At 44.8% G+C, this 25,951-nt stretch overlaps 1 protein-coding gene across 1 annotated transcript in view; it reads left to right on the top strand.

The window, feature by feature from the left end:
• The window catches only part of STK38L (serine/threonine kinase 38 like), a 46,773-nt gene extending 21,199 nt beyond the window's left edge, over positions 1–25,574 (top strand). The window contains exons 3-14 of the mRNA XM_039353416.1: positions 1,725–1,776; positions 3,362–3,484; positions 5,728–5,811; positions 11,037–11,160; positions 12,387–12,541; positions 13,951–14,053; positions 15,235–15,296; positions 17,094–17,211; positions 18,166–18,289; positions 20,214–20,309; positions 22,349–22,440; positions 24,756–25,574. Coding sequence (XP_039209350.1) covers positions 1,725–1,776; positions 3,362–3,484; positions 5,728–5,811; positions 11,037–11,160; positions 12,387–12,541; positions 13,951–14,053; positions 15,235–15,296; positions 17,094–17,211; positions 18,166–18,289; positions 20,214–20,309; positions 22,349–22,440; positions 24,756–24,883 — 1,261 coding nt within the window. The 3' untranslated portion in view covers positions 24,884–25,574. The remainder of the gene's footprint in view (positions 1–1,724; positions 1,777–3,361; positions 3,485–5,727; positions 5,812–11,036; positions 11,161–12,386; positions 12,542–13,950; positions 14,054–15,234; positions 15,297–17,093; positions 17,212–18,165; positions 18,290–20,213; positions 20,310–22,348; positions 22,441–24,755) is intronic.
• Positions 25,575–25,951: the final 377 nt, after the last annotated feature.

The raw sequence follows: 25,951 nt of genomic DNA on the forward strand, positions 1-25,951 counted from the left end.
ATCTGATTTATGACTGTTAATGGGGGGAGGGAATTGTGCTTTGATACTATGTGCCCAGGGGAGGGGAATTCAATTTTTGGCTTCGATTATGTTAGTGCCGATGCTAGGCTACTCAGATAAAGATTCTTTAAGGTGAACAATGCCTCGAAATTCTTTGAAGAGTTTCATCTGTCGGAACCAGGAAACCAGAATTCTGGGTGTTGAAGTCCACATGTCTTAAAGTTGCCAAGTTGAGAAACTTCGGTACAGACTATGATGCCTGGGTTCAGACGTTCCACTAAGCCACAATACGGTTTGCTCGGTTTCACTGTCGAATGGATGCAGCCATTTGCGTTCCTTCAATCCATCATAGCGATGTGGGCCGTGACTTAATGTGAAGCTTGAATCCTACAATGTCTCTCTTTCCCGTTTTCTTGGTTTTGGTTTAGCATCCCGGAGGTGTTGGGAGAAATTTTGCCAAGTTGTAGTTATAAATAAATAAATCCCTTCCTCACCCCCCGTCTCAAGTACAGTAGTGGCCAAAATTGTGGAAACCTTTTGGGAAAAGTGTACAGTAGAAATGCCACCTTTGGTTAAGCTTCCACCCATTTTTCTTTTAATTTCTTTATAACTGTAGCCTTCTTCACTTAATAATAGTATTTTAAATTGCTTTCTGGGCAACTAGTCAACTCTTTTCACCATGACTTTAATTGTGTTACGTTTTGCAAGCTCACTCAATGAAAGAACACAAAAAAACCCAACCAACATGATAGCCTTCACATAACACACTGACAAATGTCCTCCTCTCAGCTTCAATACATGACATCAATCACTGAATCCTACTGTGATGTGATTGGCTCATGACCAAAACAAGGTGACACCCGATTGGCTCTCTAAACACTCGTGCTCATTGGCTACAATCAGATGAAGGGAAGCTACCTGAGATCAACCTAAGCAAGTTGTGCTTCCTTTTTCTGGTTATTTGGCTATCACTTTTCATAGAATACAGTACAGATAATTGAACAAACTTTGTTGCATTACATTCTTGATTAAATTATCTTTCCATTGATATATAATTTTATGGTATTACTCCCCAAAAAAGTTGTGTTATTAGCCATCAAACCTCAAAAATACACTTTTCCCAAAAAGGTTTCCACAATTTTGGCCACTATTGTACCAATAAAGAGATCTGGATGAGAACTTGAATAATGCAACAGGTAGAATTTTGGAATGAGACAGACTCTAACTCTCTTTTCCTTAAATGGGGATCTCCATAATTATTAACTTGGCTTGTGTTGTGTAACTCAAACTTTGGACCCAGGTTTCCGTATTTGAAGTGAAACAACCGTTTATTTTCAATTCTAAAATAAATTAGAATATTCTTTATTGGCCAAATGTGATTGGACATTCAAGGAATTTGTCTCCGGATTTAAATCATAAGATACAATCATGTATCATAAAATACAAGCAACAAAGTGAAAGTCATAAGATACCAATAGGAGTTGGTAATAGGAAAGATGAGAAGGATAATAGTAATATAGTCCTATTGCATGGTTAGATATCCTTAGGCATAAATAAGATAATACTGTGGGAATTACATGTTTAGCAGAGTGATGGGGGGGGGGAAACTGTCTTTGTGTCTAGTTGTTTTGGCATGCAAAAAACAATGACATGTAAAAAATGTGGATTGTTTCATAATATGTGATGGGTTATTTTTTTTGTGTGTTTGTGTACCTCCAACTTAGGCAGAAGAAACTAGAAGTAGCTATGGAGAAAGAAGGCTTAGCAGATGAAGAGGTAATTTAGACACTCACAAAGCTGGAAGTTTTTATAGTTTTGTCTGTTTGGGATTGGTACAGTACTTAGTAATTTCATGTTGCAGGCAGATTTTTGTGTGTGTTTGTTTTAATAACATCAGCCAGAAAAAGTCAACAGAAGGAAGCAGTAAATGGGAGAAAGGTCAAGCGAAAAAAATAAATAAATCAGAATATTTTCAGATATACACACACACACTTTCTTTTAAAGCAGCGGTTCTCAACGTTTGTGTGACGGCGACCCCCGTCACACAAACGTTGTGCGCATGCGCGGTGCGGCCGCGCATGGGGGTGGGGCCCCCGCGCGCGGCGCGCATGCGCAACGCCACCCCTGGAGGCGCGGCGCCGCCCCCACGCGCGGCGCGCATGTGCAGTGGCGCCCCACGGAGGCACGGCACCGCCCCCACGCGCAGCGCGCGTGCGCGGCACCGCCCCCCCGGAGGCGCGGCGCGCCCCCGGAGGGGACAAAATGGCGGATCGCCGCGTTTGGCGACCCCACAAAAGAGGTCGATCGACCCCAAATGGGGTCGCGACCCATAGGTTGAGAACCGCTGTTTTAAAGGAACTGCAGTGTGATAAATACTTTGTAGGTAAATAAACAAAATAGTGATAAGGGCTCCCCAGTTTGAACATTTATGCCATGTAGACGTTAACATTTACAAAATAATAACTTCCTCATATTCTGTATACACAGATAGTCCTCAACTTACAATGATTGGGACCAGTGATCACAAGTCATGGACTACCTGTATTTTCCAGAAAAATTAAAATATTAACAGTCCTTCTGTCAAGGAATACACAAGCTATAAACAGTGCCTATGATAATCGAATTAAACCAAGTTAGATTCTCCTTTTGTACAATTAACAGTTTATCCATTTGTAGAAGTTTTACAAGTGTATAGCTTTCTATTACAGCCGTAGATCACAGAATGAATTATTTATATTATATTTTCTGAGGTTTTCGCGGGTGTTTGTATGTAGGTTATTCGGGTTTTCTCCCGCGTCAAATTGGAAGTGTCTTGGCGATGTTTCGACGAAGTCTCATTCGTCATCTTCAGGCTGGTGTTTTCAGCTTTGTGCTTCTAGGAACTCCTAGAAGCACAAAGCCGAAAACACCAGCCTAAAGAAGACGAATGAGACTTCGTCGAAACGTCGCCAAGACACTTCCAATTTGACATGGGAGAAAACCCGAATAACCAAAGACCTACACACACACACACACACACACACACACGTTTAATAAGAAAAACAAGGAGATATATATATATATATACTTCCTTCAAATTATATGTAGTTATTAATGCTGTTAATGCGATGCTATCGTGTTTCTTCCTAAATTGCGATGTTAGGACTTGCTTGATTGCACGCGATATTATTTCTTCTTTATAGCAATGTAAAATGTGGCTTGTTTTGTTCAGAGCGCGGGACAAGAGATAGCTCTCTCTTTGCCCTGGAGGATGTAAAAGGCCGAAGCCTCGTGTTGAATTAAATTAGTATATCATGCCACCTTGTGGTTTAAAAATAATTTCAAAGTACGGCAATCCTTAACGATGCTTGGTTGCCCTCAGAAAAAGCTCCGAAGATCCCAGCATGCCCGCAAAGAAACTGAATTTCTGAGGCTGAAGAGGACAAGGCTAGGCCTGGATGACTTTGAATCTCTGAAAGTGATTGGGAGAGGCGCTTTTGGTGAGGTTAGTGATATGGACGTCGGGCTTAAGAATTATTTTCCGGGATATCTTCATGACCACTTGGCAGGACACTGAGTCAACTCCATGAAGGAATAACAGAATGACAAAGTTAGATCTTGGAGCAGTGGTGGGATTCAGCCAGTTCGCATCACTTCGGCAGAACCGGGAGCTAATTTTTTGTTGCTCAGGCCCAGAATGGACTTCTGGAAACGGCATCCACACAGAGAACCGGTTTTCACATACCGTATATTCCGGCGTATAGGGCGACTCGGCATATAAGACGACCCCCAAGTTTGACGCCGGGTCGCAAGACGATTGACGCCAAGTCGCATGCCTAGAAAGTCGTCTTATACACCGGAAACTACGTTATTTCCGGCATATAAGACGATCGACGCCGAGTCGCATGCCTAGAAAGTCATCTTATATGCCAGAAACTACCTTATTTCCTGCATATAACATGACTCGGCGTATAAGACGACCCCCGAATTCAGAGGCTGTTTCAACGCTCTCAAAAGTCGTCTTATACACCGGAATATACAGTATTTGAATCCCACCACTGTCTTTGAGGTCTTCTAGTCCAACCCCCTGCTCAGGCAGGAGCCCCTATATCATTTCAGAGAAATGGTTATCCAGTCTCTTATTAAAAACTTGCAGTGATGGAGCACCCACAACTTCTGGAGGTAGGTTGTTCCACTGGTTAATTGTTCTCCCTATCAGGAAATTCCTCCTTATTTCTAGGTTGCTTCTCTCCTTGATTAGTTTCCATCTGTTGCTTCTTGTCCTGCCCTCAGGTGCTTTGGAAAATAACTTGACTCCCTCTTCTTTGGGGCAGCCCCTGAGATACTGGAAGACTGCTATCATATCACCCCTAGTCCTTCTTTTCACTAGCCTACACGTGCCTAATTCTTCAACCGTTCTTCAAGGAGAACAAAACCATCAGATCTTTTATTTTATTTTTTTTATGGCTTTTCCTTCAGATGTTGAAGAGTGGTAGTTAATTAATTAATATTGGTTAATTCCCATTAGTCTTCCTTTTCAAAGAAGAGACTGGATAGCCACTTGTCTGAAATGGTATAGGGTCTCCTGCCTGAGCAGGAGGCTGGACTAGAAGACCTCTAAGGTCCCTTCCAACTCTGTTATTTTGTTATCTCTTATTTTGTCACATCGCCTTAAAAGATTTCTGATTTTAACCTAACTGGGACTCTTTGCTTCTCTAGGCAAGGTCATATATCAGAGTAGGCTTCGCTTGGTTTTTGTTGTTGTTGTTGTTTCTTTGTTTGTGTGCTTATTTATTTTTCCTATTAATTATATGATTTACCTATCACCTCAGTCCAAAGTGCAACTTCCATGCATGAACAAGACCCAATAAAAATTGGATGGATAAATAAATAAAGCGAATTCCTTCATGATATCGGAAGCAGAACGTATGTATGTATGTATGTATGTATGTATATAACACGTGTAAATGCGTGTTGTGTATGTCTATAGGTAAATATATACCAGTGGTTCTCAACCTGTGGGTCGGGACCCCATTTGGGGTCGAACGACCATTTCACGGGGGTCGCCAAACAACGCAGTCCACCATTGTTTTTCCCCTTTTCCTTAGCAGTGCTACTCCCTTTTATTCTATTGGCTTTTGAAAGCCAATAGAATAGACTCTCTTGAATAGAGTCTAATTCGATTGGCTTTCAAAAGCCAATAGGAATTGTCCAGGCTGTCTCTGCCCTGCTGAGCCCGCCAAAAGTCCCATTCTGCAAACGGTGCTGCACCAGTTGAGTAGTCCTCGACTTACAACCGGTTGAGTAGTCCTCGACTTACGACCGGTTGGGGGTTGCGGCATTAAAAAGGTTGAGAACCACTGATATATACTTTCCTTTTGAGAGCAGGCAATAGAATTTCATTTTTAATGTGCCCACAATAAAAAAATGACAATAAAGATGATCTTACCTCTAAAGGATTGGTGCTTGGTTTGCATTGGGCCTTTAACTGCTACTTTCCATTTGGCTTGGCTAATTGTCTTCAAAGATGACTTTGTTGATGGATGGAGCTTGCAGGGAACTTGAAATACAGAAACATCTGGATGTTCTGGAACTGAAGGCCCTAAAGATAGGAAAAAATGGCCTTGGATGCCAACATTTGCTTTAAGCTTGGGAACAACTGGAGGGGACAACTTCATGCTCATTTTGAATTAGTGCTTCAAAACTGGCAAGTTTCTGGTTCAAAGTTTCCTCCTTTTAAATCCTTAGGTTCGCTTGGTTCAGAAAAAAGACACGGGTCATATTTACGCCATGAAGATATTGAGAAAAGCTGACATGCTGGAAAAGGAGCAAGTATGACTTTTTTGTTTCCAAATATAACTCCAAAGCACATTCAAACCAGTGCCTGAAAGACATATATTTTTTTGCAGTGAATTGTACAGTAGTGGCCAAAATTGTGGAAACCTTTTGGGAAAAGTATACAGTAGAAATGCCATCTTTGGTTAAGTTTCCACCCATTTTTCTTCTAATTTCTTTGTAACTGTAGCCTTGTCTACTTAACAATACTATTTTACATCGCTTTCTGGGTGACCAGTCAACTCTTTGCACCATGACTTTAATTTTATTACGTTTTACAATGAAAGAACACAAAAAAACCTCCAACCAACTTGATAGCCATCACATAACACGCTGACAAATGTCCTCCTCTCAGCTTCAATACATGACATCTATCACTGAATCCTACTGTGATCTGATTGGCTCCTTACCAGAACAAGATGAGACCCGATTGGCTCTCTAAACACTCACGCTCATTGGCTACAATCAGATGAAGGAAAGCTACCTGAGATCAACCTAAGCAAGTTGTGCTTCCTTTTTCTGGTTATTTGGCTATAACCTTTCATAGAATACAGTACAGATAATTGAACAAACTTTGTTGCATTACATTCTTGATTAAATTATCTTTCCATTGATATATAATTTTATGGTACTACTCCCCCCAAAAAAGTGGTGTTATTAGCCATCAAACCTCAAAAATACACTTTTCCCAAAAGGTTTCCACAATTTTGGCCACTATTGTATGTGTATTTGTTAACTAGTTGTTTTGACCAAGGACTGATTTCACCAGCCCAATGTGATTTGGACAACACTGCACAGAATTTGCACTGGCTACGATAGATATTGGAGACGCTGTGGAGTCGAAAAACAAACCACAGATCATCCTCGGCTTATGGCAATTCATTTAGTGACCGTTCAAAGTTAAGAACAGCACTGAAAAAACTGAGTTATATTGTTTTTCATACCTACAACTGTTGGAGTGACCTCATAGTCACCTGACCAAATTTGGATGTTTGGCAACTGGCATGTACTTATGACGGTTGCAATATCACGTGATCCCCTTTTGCGACCTTCTGACAAACAAAGTCAATGGGGAAACCAGATTCACTTAACAACCGTGTTACTAACTTAACAACTGCAACGAGTCACTTAACAAGAAGGTCGTAAAATGGAGCAAAACGCCATTGTGGTCGTAAGCTGAGGGCTCCTTGAGTCCAACACATAGTCCCAGAAGGTCAAAGCAGAGCTTAATAATGAAGATTTCGCTGATTTTCCTGTCTGCGACAAATCACATAAAAAAAAATAACACTTGCAACTTAGATGGGCATTTGTCACCTTCTTGTGAAGATTTCAGATGTTATATTCTGTGTTTTTGTATTTTATCCCCGTGTTCCTTTTTTACTGAAATGGGGCAGAATTTTATTCCTGGGTTCCTTTTTACTGAAATAAGACGTGAATGTGTCGTACGATAAATAAATTCTGACTACACAGGTTGTTCTCTCTAAGCCAGGGGTGTCAAACTCAATTTCATTGAGGGCCGCATCAGCATTGCGGTTGCCCTCGGGGGTGTGTGGCCAGGGTGGGTGTGGCCTACTGGGTGGGCGTGAATGGAGTGGGTGTGGCCTACTGGGTGGGCATGGCCAGCTCTACATCATTGGCGTCAAGGGTGCCTGTGGGGGCCTGGGCAGGAGTGGGACAGATCTGAGGGTCTCTGGCAGAAGGGGGTGGGACCGGGGCAAGCACCAAGACATGGTCCATTTCTTTATTCCTCACAAAGGGTGACACCTTCCCAGCATGCACCCAGGGGGCGGGGCCAACGCAGCAGGGGCTGATTCCTCGCTGTTTCTAGACTGCCTTGTGGAGCTAAGACTGAAGGCGTTTAAGCATAGAGGGCCACCACAAAATTGTACATGGGCTCCCGGCCAGCCAGGGCCAAGGCAGCGGGGCCTGTTCCCTCACTGTTTGCAGAATGGCTTCGTGGGCCACATGAAACCACTTCGCAGCCCCCGGGTCTTGTATTTGACATGTCTGCTCTAAGGTTCTACATTTAGGCAAGAAAAACCAAATGTGCAGGTATAGTATAGGGGGTACCTTGCTCAATAGTAGTAACTGTGAGAGGGACCTTGGAATCCTAGTGGACAATCACTTAAATATGAGCAAGCCGTGTGCTGCAGCTGCCAAAAAGGCCAACACAGTGCTGGGCGGCATTAACAGAGGGATAGAATCAAGAACACGTGAAGTGTTAATACCACTTTACAAGGCCTTGGTAAGGCCACACTTGGAATACTGCATCCTGTTTTGGTCACCACGATGTAAAAAAGATGTTGAGACTCTAGAAAGAGTGCAGAGAAGAGCAACAAAGATGATCAGGGGACTGGAGGCTAAAATATATAAGGAAAGGTTGCTGGAATTGGGTATGTCTAGTTTAATGAAGAGAAGGACGAGGGGGGACATGATAGCAGTGTTCCAATATCTCAGGGGCTGCCCCAAAGAAGAGGGAGTCAAGCTATTTTCCAAGATGCCTGAAGGCAGGATAAGAACCAATGGATGGAAACTAACCAAAGAAAGAAGCAACTTAGTTCTAAGGAGAAATTTCCTGACAATTAGAACAATTAACCAAAGGAACAACCTGCCTCCAGAAGCGGTGAATGCTCCAACACTGGAAGTTTTTAAGAAGAGACTGGACAGCCCTTTGTCTGAAATGGTATAGTGTTTCCTGCCTGGGCAGGGGGTTGGACTAGATGACCTCCAAGGTCCCTTCCAACTATTATTATTATTATTATTATTATTATTATTATTATTATTATTTAAGCCATATCATCAATGATGTGATTTTTTTTTCTCATTCCTTTGGGGAAAAGTTGTTTTAAGTTTTCCTGTTTTTCAAAAGCCAAGAGTAAGAAAGGGAGCAGGACCCCTTTAGGAGACAATGCAATCCCTTTTCCTTCGTGGAAGTCCAGAAACAGGCGGTATACATGGCGCCAAACCAACTCTGCGTTGTAAACTTTGAGCACCAGGCCAGATGCGAAAATTCCAGGGTTATCAAGAGAAGTGGCGCTTCCCTCATTCTCTTGGAACGCCTTCCAGGAAACCTACCCCTCTGGGGAAGGAAAATTGTAATGTTTGCCGCCTCTCCTGCTGACTTTTTCTGGCAGGGGGAAAAAAAAAAAATTGTTTACTACCATTTGAATGCCCGTCTGATCCAAACACAGCTCTAGGAGGCTTACAAAATAGCACGCTGAGAGTCGAAATGACGGAAAAAAGAACTAGTCAAACAGAAGAGCCGTGCTCCAAGGATCAGCTAAGGACATCCAACTCAGAGCAGGTCTTTGACCATCACAAATACCCTTCCAAATTGTCCGAAATAGCCAGAAAAGCTGGGGTCCTTGGTGCTCTCTGGTGGGTTTTGTTTTTTTTTTGCAGATGGTTCAGTACCAAACTAGGCAACATCATCAGTGCTAGGAGGGAGGGAGGGAGGGAGGGAGGAAGGAGGAGGAGGGGTTTGTAGAGGAGGAGGAGGAGGTCGGCCTTGATGCTTTCTGAGCTTGGTGGTTTTCTTGCAGACGTTTCATGACCCAACTAGGTAACATTGTCAGTATTAGAAGGGAGAGGGGTTTGCACTGTTGATAGTGGAGAATATTTGTAGCTCGTGGTTTACATGAGGGTTCCTTGGTGGTCTCTGAGCTTGATGGGTTTCTTGCAAATGTTTCATGGCCCAACTAGGTAACATCATCAGTGTTAGAAGAGAGAGGAGTATGCGGAGAGGGGGAGGAGAAGGAGAAGGAGAACTAGTACAATACTCTCTTCTATCATAATTGATTTGCCTGCAGATGTCCACATAGATGGAGGCAGCCAAAGATTGAAGAGGATGATTTGAGGGGTCCTTACTGCTCTCTGAGCTATTCTTGTAGACACTTCATGACCGAACTAGGTAACATCATCAGTGCTAGAATGGTGTAAGGGAGGGAGGGAGAGGGATCATTGATGCTCTCAGCATGGCGTGCAGCATCATCAGTGCTAGAAGAGAGGGAGGGAAGAAGGAAGGAAGAAGGAGGAAGAGGACGATTTGAGGGGTCCTTATTGCTCTCTGAGCTTGGCGGTTTTCTTGTAGACACTTCATGACCCAACTAGGTAACATCCTCAGTGCTAGAAGGGAGGGAGGTTTGCACTTCAGTGAAATGTTTCCAAGAAAACAAACTCAGAGAGCACCAAGGACCTCACAGTTCAACCCTGAGCTAAAAATATCTTCTTCTATCGGTAGAGCCAGATATCTCCAGCTTTGGAGGATAGGAGACCAATCTGATAGTCCAACCTCTACTGAGGAACAGTGAGTTAGGAAAGGCCGCCTTACACCTAACAGCAGTAAAAGTTTCATTGCGAGATTCCAATAATTTAAATAGAGAGCGTTGGTTCTGATTTAAGCATTTAATTTATATATAGCAACATATTAAAGAATGAATTGGCTATAGGAGTGTATTAATTCGATTACTATATTGATATTGAGCGGTTGAAAGTTTTTATTGATTAAGCAAATTTATGTCTAGTTTAACGAAGAGAAGGACAAGGGGGGACATGATAGCAGTATTCCAATATCTCAGGGTCTGCCATAAAGAAGAGGGAATCAAGCTATTTTCCAAAGCACCTGAAGGCAGGACAAGAAGCAACGGGTGGAAACTAATCAAGGAGAGAAGCAACCTAGAACTAAGGAGAAACTTCCTGACAGTGAGAACAATTAATCAGTGGAACAGCCTGCCTCCAGAAGCAGTAAATGCTCCAACACTGGAAGTTTTTAAGAAGAGACTGGACAGCCATTTGTCCGAAATGGTGTAGGGTTTTCTGCCTGAGCAGGGGATTGGACTAGATGATCTCCAAGGTCCCTTCCAACTTTACTACTACTACTATTATTATTATTTATTTTTATTATTATTATATTTAGATATATTAATGAATGAATTTATTTGAATTTAATTGATTATAATTTCTACATAGATAGAGAGGGAAGTTTTAAGAAATATTGTGTGAATTGTATATATATAATGTTATTGTTTTCTCTTTGTAATTGACCACCATATCTCCATGCTGGTTCTTAAGCTTCTGTTGGTGTAAAATGGAAAAATAATAAAAATTGTTTAAAAAAAAAAGTTTCATTGCATGGAAAGCTGTTTATGTACCAATTTGATGGAGAGGCAGATCCATTTTTTAACTTTCAGCTTGGATTTGATTTGCCCTCTTCCTCTTCACAGGTGGCTCATATACGAGCAGAAAGAGACATCCTGGTTGAAGCGGATGGTGCCTGGGTCGTAAAGATGTTCTATAGTTTTCAGGACAAACACAACCTTTACCTGATTATGGAATTTCTTCCAGGAGGTAAACAATTCAGTGAAATTATTTCAGTGAATATTGTCAGTGAAAAAACGCCGTTCTCCCAAGGCCAGGATTTGTGTCGACTGTCAGATCCTCAGCCCTGGCAGCCATTTTTCCTCCCTCTTAATGGTGGGGAAATATTTTATTTGCGTTGACCTGGAGTCTGTGCCCCAGTAATATTAAGATAAATCTGCTATGAATCTAAAAATCAACCGAGAATCTTGGTAGCAATGGGTTTTTTTTATGGAGCTGGACCATATAACACTTCTGGGATGATTAATTTGTGATTAATTTCCACAATTAATGAGTGGAATGGTTTACCTCCAGAAGTTGTTGGTGCTCCACAGCTGGAGGTTTTCAAGAAGAGATTGGGCAGCCATTTGTCCATAACAGTATAGGACCTCCTGTGGGGTTGGACTAGAACAGGGGTAGGCAACCTTGGCTCTTTTATGACTCGTGGACTTCAACTCCCAGAATTCCTGAGCCAGCATGGCTCAGCTTAGAAACCTCTCCCTTTCCCCTCAGCATGGCTGGCTCAGGAATTCTGGGAGTTGAAGTCCACGAGTCATAAAAGAGCCAAGGTTGCCTACCCCTGGACTAGAAGTTCTCCAAGATCCCTTCCAATCTTATTATTCTATGTTCTATGATCCTGGCCATATTATCATAGTAATTATTGGAATACTGGAGATTGTATCATTTTTATCCAGTTTTCTTATATCGAAACCCGCTGTGGTGGAATGTAGTCTGGATTCCCAGAAGAGAAGGGCCGCGTTCCAGAGGACCAAGAGACAGCGAAGTTCAGATACCTTGGTTGGGAGAAAAAGAGATAAGACAGCTCCTCCCTAGCAATTCTCAGGCTATATCTTTAATGACGCAAGGGGTCTGCTTTAGTTTGGCAAGATTCTGTCTATAGGTGAGGAACAATAAAGCAATGGTTCTCAACCTTTCTAATGCCACGACCCCATAATATAGTTCCCCATGTTGTGGTGACCCCAACCACTTATACATCACCGGGTGCCAGGGGTGTGGCCAAAGAAAAGGGGGAAAAAATGGCGGACAGCCTTGTTTGGCGACTCCCGTGAAATGGTCGTTCGACCCCAAATGGGGTCCTGACCCACAGGTTGAGAACCACTGCAATAAAGGAAGCTGCGCAGAAGTAACTCAGTGTGTATTTCTCGCTTTTTGACACTAGCCAAATACAGTACTATGTCCTGTTCTCCCTGATTCAGGTGATATGATGACTTTGCTCATGAAGAAGGATACGCTATCTGAGGAAGAAACACAGTTTTATATCTCTGAAACCGTGCTTGCTATTGATGCCATTCATCAACTAGGGTTTATTCACAGAGATATTAAACCCGATAATCTTCTGCTGGATGCAAAGGTATCTAATGTTCATACACGTCCTCTGTTTTGGGTCCTCGTTCTCGGACGGAATTTCTCAATTTCAGCAACTTTAAGCTGGGTGGACTCCAACTCCCAGAATCCCCAGAATAGAAGGAAGTCTACACTTCTGGGAGTTGATTTCTGGCAGTTCGTCCACACTTTTGGCAGTTGAAGTCCATACTTCTGGCAGTTGAAGTCTGGGAGTTGAAGTCCACACTTCTGGGAGTTGAAGTCTGGGAGTTGAAGTCCACACTTCTGGGAGCTGAAATCTGGGAGTTGAAGTCCACACTTCTGGGAGTTGAATTCTGGGAGTTGAAGTCCACACTTCTGGAAGTTGAATTATGGGAGTTGAAGTCCACACTTCTGGGAGCTGAAATCTGGGAGTTGAAGTCCACACTTCTGGGAATTGAAGTCCACACTTCTGGGAGTTGAATTCTGGGAGTTGAAGTCCACACTTCTGGGAACTGAAATCTGGGAATTGAAGTCCACATTTCTGAGAGTTGAAGTCTGGGAGTTGAAGTCCATACTCCTGGGAGTTGAAGTACAACCAGCTTAAAGTTGCTGAGAACTGAGAAAACACTCTTCTCATAGGTACTTGTGACATCCTCAACACCATGGCTGAAATGACTGGGCTGCGGTTGGTTTCGACATCCCCCCGCCTTTTATAAATACAGAAATCTTCTTGTCTAAGGTTGAACCTGCCCATCCAAAACCTATCCACTGAAGGGCTGATTGCACAAATCACCCTTCAAACGCCACCCTCCCAAAAACGAGATATCAATATGTGAGGTCAGCTCCAACCCTCCTTACCATCCATAAGAGCAGGGGTCTTCAAACTTGGCCCTTTTACGACTTGTGGGCTTCAACTCTCAGAATTCTTCAGCCAGTCACGCTGGCTGAGGAATTCTGGGAGTTGAAGTCCACAAGTCGTAAAAGGGCCAAATTCGAAGACCCCTGCATCAGAGCTTAAAGACCTGGCTCTGCCAGTTGGTACCAACGGAGGGGCTCCACCTTGGGGGGGGGGTTGATAGATTAAGAACAGATCCCACCCCCTCCCCTTCTCGCCATCCTCCCTCCCTCCCTGTATTGTTAGCTAGGTTGATGTTTATAACATTGTGTTTCTATTTATTACACTTTATACGCTTTCATCTTTTTAATATTGTAAGCCGCCCAGAGTTACTGTGGCTAATAAATGGGTGGCTAGATAAATTTTAGAAATAAAATAGTACTAAAAATTTGCTTGAAATCCATCTGCGTGTCCATTGCTCAAATGCGATGAACGCGGTTTTGTGCTTTGGCACAGTTCTTCTGGTGGACGGTTAGATGTAAATCAGGGGATTGCTCCAGAAGTACGTATTTACATCAGTCATCTGGATTAATCATATGAGTAATGTTTTCTTTCTGTAGGGGCATGTAAAACTCTCTGATTTTGGGCTATGCACAGGTTTAAAGAAAGCTCACCGAACTGAATTCTACAGAAACCTTACGCATAATCCGCCAAGTGACTTCTGTAAGTACTGCAAATTCCCACTTATGATAAATATTTTGCCTATTGTGTTGATAGAGGAGAATATTTGTAGTTCAGGGTTGAACTCTGGGGTCCTTGGTGCTCTCTGAGCTTGGCTGTTTTCTTGCAGACGTTTCATTACCCGACTAGGTAACATCATCAGTGCTGGAAGGGAGAGGGGTATGGGAAGAGGAGGAGAAGGAGGAAGAGGAGAAGGAGGAGGCCTGTGGGGTCCTCTGTGCTCTCTGAGCTTGGCAGTTTTCTTGCAGACGTTTCATTACCCAACTAGGTAACATTATCAGTGCTGCAAGGGAGTGAGTTTGCAGAAAGGAGGACTGCGGGGTCCTTGATGCTCTCTGAGCTTGGTGGTTTCCTCGCAAACATTTCATTACCAAATCACACCACCTTATCAATGCCTTAAAGCAATGGTTCTCAACCTTTTTAATGCCGCGACCCCCAACCGGTCGTAAGTCGAGGACTACTCAACCGGTCGTAAGTCGAGGACTACTCAACCGGTCGTAAGTCGAGGACTACTCAACTGGTACAGCACCGTTTGCAGAATGGGACTTTTGGCGGGCTCAGCAGGGCAGAGACAGCCTGGACAATTCCTATTGGCTTTCGAAAGCCAATAGAATTAGACTCTATTCAAGAGAGTCTATTCTATTGGCTTTCAAAAGCCAATAGAATAAAAGGGAGTAGCACAGCTAAGGAAAAGGGGGGAAAAAGATGGTGGACTGTGTTGTTTGGCGACCCCCCCCCCCCCGTGGAATGGTGGTTCGACCTCAAATGGGGTCCCGACCACAGGTTGAGAACCACTGCCCTAAAGGTCTAGCGCTGATGATGTCACCTAGTGTGGTAATGAAATATCTGCAAGACAACAGGGAAGTTGTAAGATGTACCGTTTCCGATATTGTGTCTCCAAAGTCTTTGGAGCAGAACGGCTCTTTAATGCCTCGCAATTCTGTGTCGATGACACATTTAGGGAGGGAAAGAAATGGTTAAAATAGCTTTTCAGGTCTTTTTTTTTTTTTTTGTTAACGTTTGCACGAGAAAAAGGCCCTGTCATTCATTCCTGCCCACCCGATGCCCCTTTGTATCTTGCATGAGAATCCATAAGCAGGCTGAATTTTTGTGACGCTGTGAAAAATGCAAAGCATTCACCTCGCTCTGTTTCGTGCATTCAGCCTTTCAGAATATGAACTCCAAGAGAAAAGCAGAAACATGGAAGAAGAACAGGCGGCAGTTGGTGAGTGCTTTCCCGGAGACCCTGTTGACCTCTGCCAAGTCCTTCCACGTCAAAAGGTCCCGAGGAAGCCAGGTGGTCTTCAAGTCCTCCTTGCAGCTCTCTGAGCTGGGTTTTGTTCTTGCGGACCTTTCGTGACCCAACTAGGTAACATCATCAGTGCTAGAAGGGAGGAGGAGGACCATGGGATCCTTGTAGCGCTCTTGGTTTTCTTCTTGCAGATATTTCAATGATCTAATTAGATAACTAGAAGGGAGGAGGGGATTGTGGAGTAGAGGAGAAGGAGAAGGGGAGGAGGAGGACGATGACGACGGGGGGGGGGGGTCCTTGTAGTTCTTGAGCTTGGATTTGTTCTTGCAGACCTTTCATTACCCAACTAGGTAACATCATCAGTGCTAGAAGGGAGTGGGGTTTGCAGGGAAGAGGAGGGGGAGGGGGAGGAGGAAGAGGAAGACTGTGGGGTCCTTGGTGCTCTCTAAGCTTGGTGGTTTTCTTGCAGACTTTTCATTACCCAACTAGGTAACATCATCAGTGCTAGAAGGGAGTGGGATTTACAGGGAAAAGGAGGAGGAGGACGACGACTGTGGGGTCCTTGGGGCTCTCTGACTTTGCTTGTTTTCTTGTAGACGTTTCATTACCCAACTAGGTAACATCATCAGTGTTAGAAGGGATTGGTGCTTGCAACGTCTAGAACTGAAGATGTCACCTAGTTGGGTCACAAAACATCTGCAAGAAAACAACGGAACTTAGAGAACACCAAGGATCCCACAAGCATTATATTTGATTTTGCGACCTTTGATTGATTGATTGATATACTCAATCAAGTTGGTGCCGAGTTTTAATGACCAAATGGATAAGACTGTTAGATAGAGGATCTTTTCCCAATTTCCAAGCTGAGTCCGTTGACTTCGTTGTAGGCCTTCTTCTTCTCTTTCCATCCATCGTTCCCAGTAATTCTAGACTTCACTAGAGAGCTAGGTCATTGCATATGTCAGTAGTAGAATAATGCAAGTTTCAGCAGGAAGAGGATGAGGACTGTGGGGTCCTTAGGGCTCTCTGAGCTTGGTGGTTTTCTTGCAGACTTTTCATTACCCAACTAGGTAACATCATCAGTACTAGAAGGGGGTGGAGTTAGTGGAGTAGAGGAGAAGGAGAAAGGGGGGGTAGGAGAAGGAGGAGGAGAAGGACTGTGCAATCAATTGTCCCCAATGGGTATTTATTTATTTATTTTTGCCAGAAATCAGAACGGTAAACAATGGTAAACAATGCTGTTTTCAGAGAAAGCATGAAAACCAAACTAGACGATAGATCAGTGGTTCTCAACCTTTTTAATGCTGCGACCCCCCCCCAACCGGTCGTAAGTCGAGGACTACTCAACCGGTCGTCAGTCGAGGACTACTCAACTGGTGCAGCACCGTTTGCAGAATGGGACTTTTGGCGGGCTCAGCAGGGCAGAGATAGCCTGGACAATTCCTATTGGCTTTTGAAAGCCAATAGAATTAGACTCTATTCAAGAGAGTCTATTTTATTGGCTTTCAAAAGCCAGTAGAATAAAAGGGAGTAGCACAGCTAAGGAAAAGGGGGAAAAAATGGCGGACTGCGTTGTTTGGCGACCCCCGTGAAATGGTCGTTCGACCCCAAATGGGGTCCCGACCCACAGGTTGAGAACCACTACGATAGATGGAGGACCCTGACCTGTTTTCTTTGAAAGACATAACCCTGGATTTTTATTTTATTTTATTTTTTAAAAAGGTGGGCTGAATCTCTCTCTTTTTTCGAAATATCTTTTTTTTTCCCCAGGCCTATTCTACTGTCGGGACTCCAGATTACATTGGGCCGGAGGTTTTCATGCAAACGGGTTACAACAAACTCTGCGACTGGTGGTCTTTGGGGGTCATCATGTACGAAATGCTAATAGGTGAGAGCGACAAATGGGAGCTGCGATGAAAAAAGAGGCTAAGAGGGGAAGCACAGAGTTTGCCCAAACTTATATTCCTTGCGTCAACGATCCCATCTAACCATCTCATCCTCTGTCATCCCCTTTTCCTCTGGCCTTCATCAGGCATCCTTTTTCCCAACATCAGTGTCCTTTCTCGTCTTCTCATTCAGGGGCCAAAATAGTTGAGCTTCAGGTTCAGGATCTGCCCTTCCAAAGGACGGTCATGGTTGATTTCCTTTTAGGATTGACCGATTGGACCTCCTTAGTTTCAAAGGAAATTTGGGGGGTTTTGGGTGGGGGGGAGAACCACGGAGAATTAACATGACGCCATCTACCAAGTTTATTCCCAGTACTTAAATATTTTTCCTCTAATTCAGACATGTCAAACACAAGGCTCCCGGGCCGGATGCGGCCCGTGAAGTGGTTTCATGTGGCCCGCGAAGCCATCCTGGAAATAGTGAGGGAACGGCCCCCACTGCCTTGGCCCTGGCCCAGGCCGGCTGGGAGCCAATGTACAATTTTGTGGTGGCCATCTATGCTGAAACGCATTCAGTCTTAGCTCCACAAGGCCGTCTAGAAACAGCGAGGAACCAGACCCTGCCGTGTCGGCCCCGCCCCCTGGGTGCATGCTGGGGAGGTGTCCCCCTTTGTGAGGAATGAAGAAATGGACCATGCCTTGGCGCTTGCCCCGGTCCCACCCCCTTCTGCCAGAGACCCTCAGATCTGTCCCACTCCTGCCCAGGCCACGATGTCGAGCTGGCCACGCCCACCCAGTAGGCCACACCCACTCCATCCACACCCACCCAGTAGGCCTCACCCACCCTGGCCACACACTCCCCCCCCCCAAGGGCAACTGTAATGCTGATGCGGCTCTCAGTGAAATTTGACACCCCTGGTCTAATTTAGTGCTTTTCCTTGTCTTCCATTCTACAGGATACCCACCTTTTTGCTCGGAAACACCCCAAGAAACATATAGAAAAGTTATGAACTGGAAAGAGACTTTGGTGTTTCCACCAGAGGTGCCCATTTCAGAAAAGGCAAAGGATCTAATTTTAAGGTAAGCCCTTCCCTTACATATGCAGGAAAGCCGTACAAAGTATGGTTTGGTTTGCCTGATACTGATAATCTAGTTTTCTTTGCCATTACGCTGAAGAAGCTTTACGTTACAATGACAGAATCGCTCGTCAGAGGTTAGGGGGTGGAAGACAACCGCAGGGCTGTGTGAGTGTAGACTTCTAAACATCTGCCTTGGTAAGGCCACACCTGGAATACTGCATCCAGTTTTGGTCACCACAATGTAAAAAAGATGTTGAGACTCTAAAAAAGAGTGCAGAGAAGAGCAACAAAGATGATTAGGGGACTGGAGGCTAAAACATATAAGGAACAGCTGCTAGAATTGGGTATGTCTAGTTTAACGAAGAGAAGGACAAGGGGGGACAGGATAGCAGTATTCCAATATCTCAGGGGCTGCCATAAAGAAGAGGAAATCAAGCTATTTTCCAAAGCACCTGAAGGCAGGACGAGAAGCAATGGGTGGAAACTAATCAAGGAGAGAAGCAACCTGGAACTAAGGAAAAACTTCCTGACAGTGAGAACAATCAGTGGAACAGCCTGCCTCCAGAAGCAGTAAATGCTCCAACACTGGAAGTTTTTAAGAAGAGACTGGACAGCCATTTGTCCGAAATGGTGTAGGGTTTCCTGCCTGAGCAGGGGGTTGGACTAGATGACCTCCAAGGTCCCTTCCAACTTTACTACTATTACTAAGAAAACAGTGGAAACGAAGCACGGTATCAAGTGCCACGGAAACCAGGGCTTCCGGGCAACTCAAAGATTTATTGTAAGCTTAAGCTCTCTACAAGAATCTGAACTACTAACAGCCAAGGGAAATCAACGGGAGATAAGGAATTCACAGTGGGCTGAATTTGTGGGTGTGAAAGGGCTCATGGATGCATTTGACCCCTCCCTTGGGCTCAGCCCGGTCATCTTCTACATCAAATTCAGATTCAAATTGGAGAGACGAAGAAATTGAAACTGTAGGAAAGAGCCATCGATAGAACAAGAGTCCAAGAAGTAAGCTGTAGACCACCCCTTGAAAGGTGGATGAAAGGAGAAGGAGGGAGAACTGGTAGAAAGAGCCGAGAAGAGGAAGGAGAAGAACTAGGAGTCTAACCAGTAGAAGACTCTGGAGCAGTGGTTCTCAACCTGTGGGTCGGGACCCCATTTGGGGTCGAACGACCATTTCACGGGGGTCGCCAAACAATACAGTCCGCCATTTTTTTCCCCTTTTCCTTAGCTGTGCTACTCCCTTTTATTCTATTGGCTTTTGAAAGCCAATAGAATAGACTCTCTTGAATAGAGTCTAATTCGATTGGCTTTCCAAAGCCAATAGGAATTGTCCAGGCTGTCTCTGCCCTGCTGAGCCTGCCAAAAGTCCCATTCTGCAAACGGTGCTGTACCAGTTGAGTAGTCCTCGACTTACGACCGGTTGAGTAGTCCTCGACTTACGACCGGTTGGGGGTCGCGGCATTAAAAAGCTTGAGAACCACTGCTCTGGAGTAAATGTTGGAAGCGGACGAATGAAAAAATTCATGCCAGTTTAAGATGGGGAGGATTTTATAAAGAAATTCCGTCACTTCCTGTTTGATGATTATCCAGCTATTTGGGCGTTTTGATCAAATCCTACCTATCCCCCCAGGTTTCCTACATTTATAGAAGGCTTCAGAAAAGATCTATTTAACCCCCTTATGGAAAAGATGATAAACAATTAGCATCTTTTTCAGAGAACGTGTGATAACTGGAATTTGGGGCTGATTGTAGGTATCAAAAATGCGTCTTCTTGGACACCAAAATCTTCAGCTGTCTTACTTTTGTACCAGACTTGTTTTTCAAAGCAAATTGTAGGCTAGAAACTGTGTTTATTGCACCATTTACTACCTTAGTAATAATTTTAAAAAAATAAATCTTCCCCCCCCCTCTTCTAGATTTTGCACTGATGGTGAGAACAGAATCGGCAGCAACGGAGTAGAAGAAATTAAGAGCCACGCATTTTTTGAAGGGGTGGACTGGGCACACATCAGGTAGAGTGGGTGAAAAATGAAAAGTGGAAGAATTCTGGGAAATTGAGGGATAGACAGGCCTTTACATCCCAAGCAGGAGCCATATCTTGAACCTCTTGGTATATCCTTAAAGAAGATAGCAAGAGGACTCAGACTTATATAATGCTTCACAGCGCTTTACAGCCTTCTCTAAGCGGTTTACAGAGTCAGCATGTTGCCCCCAACAATCTGGATCCTCGGAAGGATGGAAGGCTGAGTCAACGCTGAGCCGGTGAGGATCGAACGGCTGGCAATGGGCAGAGTTAGCCTGCAATACTGCACTCTAACTCCTGCGCCATCAGGGCTTTAGAATGGAAGGGAACAGAACAGGTCACCAATCTTTCTTGGCGGACTGGAGGGAATTGGAGGGGGAGTGTTTTACACGGGAGCACATGTTTGTGTGCACGCGTATGGGGCCGCGACCACATGTGCGATGCAAACGGGTGGGGCTAGCACTTGCGTGATACTCGCTAGCCCTGCCCCGTTCTTGCGCAGCACAGTGCCCCATTTCTGCCTGCTTGTGCGCCCCGTGGCACAGCGGCATCCCGTTTTTGATCTCGAGGCGCAGCATAGGCCCGTTTTTGCACCCTGCAGCACATTGCCCTGTTTTTGCACCCCACGGCATGGCACTGTCCAGATTTTGCACCCCACGGCCACAGTGCTAGCACTAGTGGGCGGGTGTGCGAGCACACGTGTGCGCACTGGCCAGCCTCTCCCACAGCCCGATAGCCAGCAGACCATGGCCCACTACTGGTCCGCAGCCTGCAGGTTGGGGACTCCTGGTTTACAGAGTCAGCCTATTGCCCCCTAACAATCTGAGTCCACATTTCTCTGACCTCGGAAGGATGGAAGGCTGAGCTAACCTTGAGTCGATCAGGATCGAACTCCTTGTAGTGGGCAGAGTCAGCCTGCAATACTGCCTTCTAACCCCTGCACCACCAGAGTAGTCATATAGGTCCTTCAAAATATGCACACGTTAAAAAGGCACCACCAGGATGCAACAAGGTATTTCGGAACAGGCCTGGGCATTTTGTATACATCTTGAGTCAATGTGTACAGATAGTCCTCGACTTACAAGCACAATTGAGCCCCGAATTTCCGTTGCTAAGTGAGACATTTGTTAAGTGAGATTTGCCCCATTTTTACGAGCTTTCTCGCCATGTTAAATGAATCACTGCAGTTGATTAAGTTGGAAATCCGGTTGTTAAGTGAATTTGGGTTTCCCTCGTTGACTTTGCTTGCCAGAAGGTTGCAAAAGGGGATCACCTGACCCTGGGACATGGCGACCGTCATAAATACGAGTCAGTTGCCAAGTATCTGAATTTTGATCCCGTGACCCTGGGGATGCTGCAACGGTCCTAAGCGTGAAAAACGGTCACAAGTCCCTTTTTTCAGCGTCATTGTAACTTTGAACGGTTACTAAATGAACTGTTGTAAGTCGAGGACTACCTGTATTTCCTTGGGGATTGCACAACTAAAGACAAAAGTTTCCTTAAGGAGGTATTAACAGGTAATGTGTGTTCACCTGGATCTACCTGGAAGTGCATTTAAATGCATTCAGAAAGGAAGTAGCAGATACAGTACATTTGTGTTTGTGTCGGAGGTGACTGGATTGTTTTAAAGCAGGGGTCTTCAAACTTGGCCCTTTGATGACTTGTGGACTTCAACTCCCAGAATTCCTCAGCCAGCGTGCCTGGCTGAGGAATTCTGGGAGGGGTCTTCAAACTTGGCCCTTTGATGACTTGTGGACTTCAGCTCCCAGAATTCCTCAGCCAGCATGCCTGGGTGAGGAATTCTGGGAGGGGTCTTCAAACTTGGCCCTTTGATGACTTGTGGACTTCAACTCCCAGAATTCCTCAGCCATTTGCCTGGCTGAGGAATTTTGGGAGTTGAAGTCCATAAGTCATAAAAGGGCCAAGTTTGAAGACCCCTGTTTTAAAGGTTTTGAAGCTAGATTCAATTGAGCCGAGGCCAAAGCTGGCTGAAGGCTTGATTTTTGTGATGTTTGCGTTTCGTTTTAGAGAAAGGCCAGCGGCGATCAATATAGAAATCAAAAGTATAGATGACACCTCCAATTTTGACGAATTCCCCGAATCGGACATTTTACAACCAGGTGAGTGCAATACTCATTGACACAACAATGCCCATTTTTTCTGGCTTGCAGCTCGGACAATATGTGGCTTTTGTTTCTTATTGGAGCAAGCGTCTTCGAATCGTATTATCGAATGCAACCTTGAAGGTGTTCTAATTCAACAAGATGACTTGCGTTGGCATATTTCAAAGGACTAATAACAGCACTGTCGGTAAAAGGTTATCCCAAGGATTTTAGATCAATCTTGGTTGGTTGTTAGTTACATCCACTCCCCAAAGCCCAGAGCAACGTATGTAGGAAAGAAACCTAGCAGGTAAAAAAAAGAATATTCAAGAGTTTAGTTTGAGATAAACTCTTCTAGTAGTTTATTTTTGTGAGCGTTGTGGTCTGCAACAATCAAGAAGTAAGCAACAGCCCAAACAAGGAACTCCCAACGTAGACAAATAACAGCAGAGAATATTTGTAAGTTAGGGTCTTCCTGGAGCTCTTGGTGGTTTTCATGCAGATGCTTCATTACGAAAGTTGATAGCATCCACTGATGTGGCCACTGGACTTTTTGGTTTTTCTTTGAAGACGTTTCGCTTCTCATCCGAAAAGCTTCTTCAGCTCTGACTGGATGGTGGGGAATGGAAGGATTTATACTCTCTGCAGACAGCTGGTCGTTTGCTTTCTTTTAAGTTTCAGTTGAACAGCCCTCTCTCAATAGAGGGGGAAGGATACGACATCATCTCTCTCCAGTTTACAACACAGTCCTTTCAGCAGTTCCAAGAAAGCTCCACACCCATTTGCACCACTCAGATGACTCTGAGGACATAGAGCAGACATGTCAAATACAAGGCCCGGGGACCGGATGCGGCCCATGAAGTGGTTTCATGTGGCCCGCAAAGCCATCCTGGAAACAGTGAGGGAACGGCCCCCGCTGCCTTGGCTCTGGCCCAGGCCGGCCGGGAGCCAATGTACAATTTTGTGGTGGCCATCTATGCTGAAACGCATTCAGTCTTAGCTCCACAAGGCCGTCTAGAAACAGCGAGGAACCAGCCCCTGCTGTGTCAGCCCTGCCCCCTAGGTGCATGCTGGGGAGGTGTCCCCCTTTGTGAGGAATAAAGAAATGGACCCTGCCTTGGCGCTTGCCCCGGTCCCACCCCCTTCTGCCAGAGACCCTCAGATCTGTCCCACTCCTGCCCAGGCCCCCAAAGGCACCCTTGACGCAAAAGATGTATAGCTGGCCATGCCCACCCAGTAGGCCATACCCACTCCATCCACGCCCATCCAGTAGGCCGCCCCCCCGCCCCCCGAGGGCAACCGCAATGCTGATGCGGACCTCAATGAAATTGAGTTTGACACCCCTGACATAAATAAACCTTCAGGTGGCCTCAACGACTCTCCAAAAGAAGGCAAATGACCAGCTGTCTGCAAGGAGTATAAATCCTACCATTCCCTCCAGAGGTGAAGAAGCTTCTTGGATAAGAAGCGAAACATCTTCAAAGAATAACAAGGAAGTCCAGTTGCCTCGTGAAAAAGCAACTTTGGGACAACCATGACCTGGATGACTGAGAATCTCCATAGGCATCTAGTTTGGTAATGAAGCAGCTGCATGAAAACAACCAAGCTCAGAGAACAGCAAGGAGCACGCAGATAAACAAGCTAACAATAAGGCACAACCTAATCCAGTGAAGAACATTCCCAGCAACACTGACAGAGCAAGCCATAGTAAATAAAATGAGAGCAAACCCTACTCCCTTCCAGCACTGATGACGTTATCTAGTTGGGTAATGAAATGTCTGTAAGAAAATCACCAAGCTCAGAAAGCACCAAGGGTCCCACAGTTGTTGTTGTTGTTGTTGTTGTTGTTGTTGTTGTTGTTCTTCTTCTTCTTCTTCTTCTTCTTCTTCTTCTTCTTCTTCTTCTTCTTCTTCTTCTTCTTCTTCTTCTTCTTCTTCTTCTTCTTCTCCTCTTCCTCCTCCTCCTCCTCCTCTTCCTCCTCCCATACCCCTCTTCCTTCTAGCACTGAGGATATTAGCTAATTGGGTAATGAAATGTCTACAAGAAAACCATCAGGCTCAAAGAGCACCAAGGACCCCACAGTTCTCTTCCTCCTCCTCCTCCTCCTCCTCCTCTCCATAAACACCACTCCCTTCTAGCACTGATGATGTTACCTAGTTGGGTCATGAAACGTCTGCCAGAAAACCACCACGCTCAGAGAGGATCCCACGAGTTTAATAATAAACGTGTCGTTGAAAACCACCTTCTTACTTTCCATTTGAAATGAGCTTTCACGGGAAGCCTGCACTCCTCTGTGTCCTCAAAAAAAAATCAAATCTTTTTCTTTGCTCTAGTGCCAAATACCACCGAACCAGACTTCAAGTCCAAAGATTGGGTTTTCCTGAATTACACCTACAAGAGATTCGAAGGGCTGACTCAGCGGGGCTCCATCCCTTCTTACATGAAGGCCGGGAAATTGTGAGATGCGGCGGAGCCAGGAAACGTAAGAACTCAGGTACCCTGTCCACCTCCGCTCGATCGCCACCCTCTCCGACGCTCCCACAGACCGGCGCCTGCGGACCCGGCCCAGAAATTAAGGAATTCTACAGGATTAGGATTTCTGAGACTACTACAGACAATGAGTTGGCAGTGCCAGCTGGCGGCTTCTTTTAATAGTGAATATTTTTGTTAACTTTATTACGACAGAGGTACTGGAAATTTAAAAAGAGAGAGAGAGAGAGTGAGAGAGAAAAGAACAAGCGACCGACGTCCTCTTCATTGTCTGCACTGCCGAAATGTATGTTTAAAATGGTCAATTCTGCCTCTTAAGGACATTCGGTTCATGGTTCAAACTATGTGCCGTTTGCCCAAGTGTTAAAAAGATCATGTCGGTGTAAGAAGCAACCTTGTCCCTTTCTCAACAAGGTAGCTGCGTTTGGGTATTTACCTGGGCAGGTTTTTAGGGAGGAAAGCACAGGTGGTCCTCGACTTACAACAGTTCCTTTAGAGACCATCCCAAGTGGCAAAGGCACTGACAAAAAATGACTGACGACTTATTTTTCACACTTATGACCGTCGCAGCATCCCCGGAGCCACGTGTTCAAAATTCGGATTGCTTGGCAACTGGCATGTACTTATGACGGTTGCAGTGATCCCTTTTTGGGTCCTTCTGACGAGCAAAGTCAATGGGGAAGCCAGATTCACTTAACAATCGGGTTAACAACGTAACAACTGCAGTGATTTTCTTAAGGACGGTGGCAAAGAAGGTTGTAAAACGGGGCAACAACACTCCCTGAACAACTGTCTCACTCAACGACAGAAATGTTGGGCTCAGTGGTGGTCGTAAGTCGAGGACTACCTGTTTGAAAAACGAAAAGAATCGGAAACCACGTTTGATAACGTGGTTCCCCGCAGGGGAAGGACGGCGACATAAGAAGCTGTCGTAGAGTTACTTAAACTAGCTATTTTTAAAGGTTATTTGCCACACTTGCTGGCTTCTTGCTCTCGCTCAGGGCTTCTAGTTTTAACACTAGAGAGAAGTTACTACTTC

The sequence above is a fragment of the Crotalus tigris genome, unplaced genomic scaffold, assembly GCF_016545835.1.
Source record: "Crotalus tigris isolate CLP2741 ecotype Arizona unplaced genomic scaffold, ASM1654583v1 scf7180000018523.1292444, whole genome shotgun sequence".
Classification (NCBI taxonomy): domain Eukaryota; kingdom Metazoa; phylum Chordata; class Lepidosauria; order Squamata; family Viperidae; genus Crotalus; species Crotalus tigris.